The sequence below is a fragment of the Chrysoperla carnea genome, chromosome 1 (assembly GCF_905475395.1).
Source record: "Chrysoperla carnea chromosome 1, inChrCarn1.1, whole genome shotgun sequence".
NCBI classification, from domain to species: Eukaryota; Metazoa; Arthropoda; class Insecta; order Neuroptera; family Chrysopidae; genus Chrysoperla; species Chrysoperla carnea.
The window spans coordinates 103480165-103486986 of record NC_058337.1 but is presented as its reverse complement, the minus strand read 5'-3'; the positions used below and the strand labels follow the sequence as shown (position 1 = coordinate 103486986).

General features: G+C 27.6%; 1 protein-coding gene across 1 annotated transcript; it reads left to right on the top strand.

Annotated features, from left to right (window-relative positions):
* The first annotated feature begins 4272 nt into the window (after window positions 1-4272).
* LOC123293129 (gastrula zinc finger protein XlCGF57.1-like) lies at window positions 4273-6798 on the top strand. The gene is made up of 3 exons (XM_044873848.1): window positions 4273-4449; window positions 5557-6251; window positions 6360-6798. The coding sequence occupies exons 1-3, from the start codon at window positions 4273-4275 to the stop codon at window positions 6796-6798; spliced, it is 1311 nt and encodes a 436-aa protein (XP_044729783.1).
* The last annotated feature ends 24 nt before the right edge of the window (window positions 6799-6822 follow it).

Here is a 6822-nt window from a genome sequence, read left to right as displayed (position 1 = left end):
AACTGTATTGATGAGTTTTACTAAATACTAGGAAGATTATAAATGATATTAAAATTGTAAGTAATTATGGTTGATGGTTGTATGTGGTTGATATGTTGGTATAGTGGCTATACATATTCTAATATAAATGTTTTTTTTATTCACCGTGTCTAATTATACGCTAAAATTCAAATAATTTGGAAAATTATTTATACGTTAAATCTGTTATTTTGTATTGATCATGTAAATGTAAACAATTTGTACTCTCACTTAGATACCTTTTTGGATTATTCATGATTTTTTGTGCGTTAAAAATTTTGTTCGAAATTAAGTAAAAAGATTTCTAAGCTAACGTCTTTATATATAGCGAAATCTTCACCCGAAGAGAAAGGTCTCCAGATGGGGAATGCAAAAAAATTTTTTTATTATTTAATTTTATGATAATTTTTATTATCCCCATTGTATGGGGAAGTATCGGCTATCATACAAATATTTTTGTGAGATTTAGATCAAAATTTACGTTTTACGAAACCTATAAAATTTTACATTTATTGAAAACCATACAGAATCCTAAAATACCGGGAAAAATGTAGAATGCCATTTAATAAACAAAAGTTGCTGTTCCAGAAGTGCCAACATCCTCTGATGATAAGATTCCATATGACTACTTAGAATGTTGATCAGTTTTTTTTTGCGATGGGTCCCAAATAATGTAATTTGCATAAGTACATATAAAATTCAAAAATTTGCTTCATATCTGATCTCTTAGCTACGAGTAATATAGCCATTTTTTCAGTTCATTGTTTTTAAGCAAACCACTATTTTAACGTGTAAATAATTTTTAAATTCATTTACATATTAGCGTGTAGATAAACACAAATTTTTTATTTTTATATTGTATTTTATTTGAATTTAAATTGTATATTGTAACTACATAAGTTGTAATTGTATGCTAATTACTGGGTATCGCAAAATTAACGTTATCGTTTGAATTCTTTATAACTTGGCCATAATTAATTATTTTTTGAAATATAATCCGCTAATGAATATTATTTTGGTTTTGTTAAAAATGGTGCCTCGCAATTAGTGATTATTTGCTGTCTCATAAATTCGCCCCTTCCCAAAACATTTCCATAACCTTTTCATTTATTTAAAATGTCAAATATGGCTAAGATTTCATTACTGATGTTGTTTGGGGGGTGGCATTGTTTCTTTCAAAGTTTCCCGAAGGAAACAGGTGGAGTAAAATACAGTAAAGTCAAAGGAAAATTGAAATCATTTTTAACGCTAACATAGCCATTGAACCCCTCGTTGTTTGTACCGTGGGGCAGAAAGTTTCGCTCGATTCTTTATTAAAAATTCCTTAAATTTTTTTTAAATATAAATGAAATAAAATTTAAATTAAGTTATAAAGAAGTCAAATGTTAATGGTAACTTTAAATCACCCAATACGAACAAGTAGTGTAAATTGGAAACAAATTTTATAAATGATTTGCGTTTTTATGTTTTTGAAAAAAGAAATTTGAGTAATAATAGGTACTACAAAATTTTTTTACGAAAACTAAAAGAACGCAATACAAATCAACTGTAAAATTTGGAGAGATGTACACAACTTATATATGCAATAGTTCCATAGACTTATAAATATAGATCATTTAAACACCTTCGTGTGTAACTCGATGCGCATTGGATCGTAGGTATTATTCCGACTATTGTCAACTACGGTATTATATCATTTAACAGCTAACTTCTCGAAACCAAAACTAAAATATTCGTTAATTATAAAAAAATGTGTATTATAAAGTTTCTGTGATTGAGTAGTCGTCACTACTAGCTGTTGGTAAAGCTTCAATTATCACTAACTGAATACCGACCTTCAATGGGCTGACAGCCTTATGCGAGGAACGCTGATCGTGTCCATAGTAGTGTTGTGAGTTAGAAATTTAGCATATCTGAGGATAAAACATCTACACTTTGTTAAGTATTTGACAATGAGTATCTAACAATGATATTCAATTTCTAAAGTTTTATCGTCAGATATACTGAATTTCTAACTTAAATCTTGTAGTACTTGTCAGAACACGACATTTCCTCATGATAGTACTGTCGGTCTATATTTAAAATAAGTTTATGAATAGTCTATTCAATTACATAATATTATTTTGGATAAATTTATATTAAAATTAATAAAAAATAATAAATACTTAAGTATTGTGAATTTATAATATACAAAGTCTATGATCTTAATTAATAAATATCATTGATTTTATATAATAAAAAATAAAATATGTATGAAACGTTTAACAAAACTAATTCAATACAATAACGTTCATGCGATTAGCCAGCACAAAATTTAAAACAATAAGTTTTTAAAATTTACTGGTATTAATTTTTGAACTTTTTGTGATTGATTAGTTAATTAATAATTAATTATTTTTAATTATGAGCTTATGAATATCCCATTATTTAAATTGATTGGAAAATAGGCTTCCAGGTACTCGTTTGTGAATTTCCAATATATTTACGAAAATGTTTACGTAATTTTTGAGAAAAATTTTAATCCATTTTAAATTATGTCGTTATTTATAAGCTCATAATAAGCATCATTATTCGCTAATTAACTTAGTCAAAACAAAAAAAAAATAGTGTTGCAAACGATTGATATCAATAAAATATTAAAAACTTAAGAATTGAATGCTGGCTGATCGAATACAGTATGGACGATAATACAGTATGTACATTTAATATAACATTTAAAAATAACATTATATATATTATACAGATACTTAAATAAGTAATTACATATTTGATTTGAATGCAATCAATTTTATATATTTTACAAAATAATAATCATATACATCTATTTCATAATAAAATAACATTATCTTTGTTATTTCTTTTTTTTTTTTTTTTTAATTCCAAAAAACATTTGATGGTTTTGAACCCATAACCGTCCGTAAATTTTGTGTTTTGAAATAAAATATCTTAACTTAAATCTGTACAATTCCAATATTCAAGCAAAGGCAAATATGATGCTGAAGATTAAGGTGGTCTTCTGGGGATCAAGGGGGTGCGGAGAAGTGTTGCGATATTTATTTATAAAGTTGGAATTGTCCAGTTTTGCAAATAAGGCTAGTTTGTGTTATAAAAATGGAAATATACATATTTATACAGTTATTCAACTCAATGAGATCTAGGCAAGGCAAAGAAAGTAATCACTTAAAATTGATTAATGAATGTTTATGAATTCTACTTCTTCCTCTCATTGATGCTGCCTTCTAGTTTGTAATTGACCTTATTTCTCTCAGAGAAGAGTCCACTGTGTCCGTTTTGTGCCTTATACCGACAATATCAAAGTACACAGCAAATTTGAAATAAATGTAAAAAAGTTTAGTCCCATAATCTTATTGTATATGTTACTCGTTGCTAATTTGTTGACGGTCTGCACCAATTATTCTATGCTCTGCACTGACATGGTAGTCGTCATACATATTTATATAATACAAAAATTGACCTAGGGAATTAGTGCAAAATCGAAATTTAATTCGAAATAACCTAGAGATAACTCAATTAATATCATAAATAATATTTATAAAAGTATATTAAGTTTACTTCCTAAATAACAATGCTATAGGACCTTTTTTTGTAGAAAATTAAATTTGCAGTAACATTTATCTCTTTACTTTTTTTGGACCAGATACGCACTAAAACCGGACGTATCCTTAAATTCAAGATTACGGTACGTTTTCCATGGGATAGTAACCAAAATTTTTGAATTTAAGCTCCCCAAAGTGTGCCCCACCATATCTCAAAATATCTTTCGGACCTTTGTTTTCCTATGTCATTAATTTTATTGGAATAATAGTGGCGATTATAAACAATGACCAGAAAACGAAATGGCTTCTATTTGGTTTGATTAACTGAAGAATAATGCTCATTACGTCTGAATTGAGTCCAAATCTGACTCTCTTCAGGTAATTATTGGAAAATTTTTGTTTTATTTTTGAAAATTTAAAAAACGATACTACTTTAATTCCTTGGATACGAAACATTAGGAAAAACTTTTATTGTAACCATTTGTTATTGTTGTTAAATTAAATGCGCTTCTTGCCATTAAAGTAATTGTTCATAGCTGGATTGTTAAATATGAATTAAATTATTAATGCAAAATCATATTTATATTATTCAATATTATATTAATAATAAAGTTTATTAAATTAGAATAAGTTTATAAAATAATAAAACGGCAAATAAACTTTAGTTGAAAAGTATATTATTTAAGTGCAAAATAAGATGGACAATTTGGATGAAGTATGCCGAATTTGTTTATCAACATCTAAAAATTTAGTACCATTGTTTAAAGAAAATATTGATAATAACATTGATAATGATAACGATACAACAGAATCAACAACAATTACAAACATAAATAATATTATTGATAAAATAATGGCGTGCGTTTCAGTACAAGTTAGTATTCAATTGTAAATAACATGATCATTTTAGAAATTATTGATATCAATTTAAGAAAATTATATTCGAGCGAAGACGAACAGAATCTAATACCTGTTGTATTTTTTACTATAACAGCTGTCGGATTCCGACTACCCTCTATCCATTGTTAATAAATCAAGAAACTTACTTGGACGTTAAGTAATATGTCTGAACAATTTTAACATTTTTGGCAGAAGTACCTAGATATGAAGTAAAGCAATCCCGATCCTTATTTTCGATGTTTTAACTGCGCCCTTTACGGGGTCCTTTGTGCCCTTTTTTCATTGTAAAAAATTGATCTCACTGCTGTAGGACCCGGTCTAGTTATTTAGTCGCTCTGGGCAAAAGTAATAGTCGGGCGCCCTTTAACCAAAGCCATATAACTCATGAGCTTGTTATTCCAAAGAAATTGTAGGTATAGGTATAATATTCACATATGTTAGTCTAAGTATACTTGAGCTTATATATAAGCTCAATACCATTCTAAGTAATAATGCTATATATGTTATAGCTATATCACTTAGAATAGTAAAATACGTTCACATTTTATGACGCAGATATATGTATAGTTCTAAGTATACAGTGTGTTTGATAATACATTTGGGTTGCTACGCCCATGGGTATGAGAGAGTTCATATATAAATACATACAATGTGTATAAAAAAGATACACATTATATGTTTGTGTATGATGTTCTTACACCACATGAATGAAATTCGAAAGAATTTCTTTGTATTCTCAATTCAAAAATCATTACATATCTAAAGAGTTGATTCATTCTTCTTACGGGAAACAGCATTAAGAAAATTATAAGACAAGGCAGCACTTTAAAATATATTAGTCTATATAAAGAGTTACAGCTGTAAAAGTAGCATTTTTTAAAGAAAGAACTTAAATATTGTTTTCTCCAAGGAAGAAAATTAAGGACACCATGTAATCAATTTTGCCGCTCTGAACATTTGCCTATGAATATAACTTGGGACCTTTCTTATTACTATTATTTGAAAACTTCTAGCCACATTTTTGAGAAACATATTTAAGGAATTATTTACCGAAAATATTTGAATTTGGTTTTAATTTCAGATAGTAAAAGATGACGACCTACCATCAAATATATGTAATACATGTTTACAAGAATTAAATATTGCTTATAATTTTATACAAAAATGCGAACAATCAAATACATATTTATCGGAAATCAAGCGAAAAACAACTTCATGTTCCATACATGAAAATGAATCAGAAGATATTGTCAAAGAAGAATACGAATGCGACTATGATAAAAATGATAATGGACTGCATAGTGATGAAAATAATGATGAAATAAAACGAGAAAATATTAAAATTGAACCATCAAACACAGATAAGATTCAACTAAATGAAGATAACGAACAAGTTAAAACGAATATAAAAAGTCGTCGAATTAAATGTAAAATATGTTCAAAAGAATATAGTATCAATCATATTTATCGACATATGCGTGTACACTCTGGTGATAAACCATTTACATGTCATATTTGTGGTAAAAGTTTTAACACAAGCTATAATCGTGATCGACACATTAAAATACACACAGGCGAACGTCCTTATAAATGTACAATATGTTTTAAAACATTTATACAGCAAGTAACGCTACAAGCACATGTACGTGTACACACTGGAGAAACACCGTTTAAATGTACAATATGTTCGAAAACATTTAAACAAAGTCGTTTATGTAAATTACATATTGAACGAAAACATTTTAATAATAATAATACTACAAAAATAAATAAGAAATTTAACAATAACGAAAATAAAAAATATACTTGTACAGTGTGTAACAAAGCATTTTCAAAGAAAACATTACTGTTAACGCATGTTAAATTAAAACATACTGATACAAGTACAAGCAAAACATTTTTATGTTGTAAATGTGGTAAAACGTTTACAAGTCAAGTTGCATTAAACATACATAATATTGTACATACAGGAGTTAAATCTTATCAATGTACAATATGTTCAAAACAATTTGCATATTCATCATCGTTAAAAACACATTTATTGCGTCATACGGGTGAGAAACGATTTAGTTGTCATTTATGTGGACATAAATTTGTACAATCAGCACACTTAAAAACACATCTTACTTTACATTCGGGTGATAAACCATTTAAATGTACTGTATGTTCAAAATCTTTTTCATTGAAGGGTAATTTAATTGTACATCAACGGATTCATACTGGAGAGACACCATATACGTGTTCGATATGTGCTAAGGGATTTTATGATTCAAGTTCATTAAAAAAACATTCATCATCACATTCGCAACAAACTCAAAAATAGTTTAGTATGATCGTTTATTTTTGT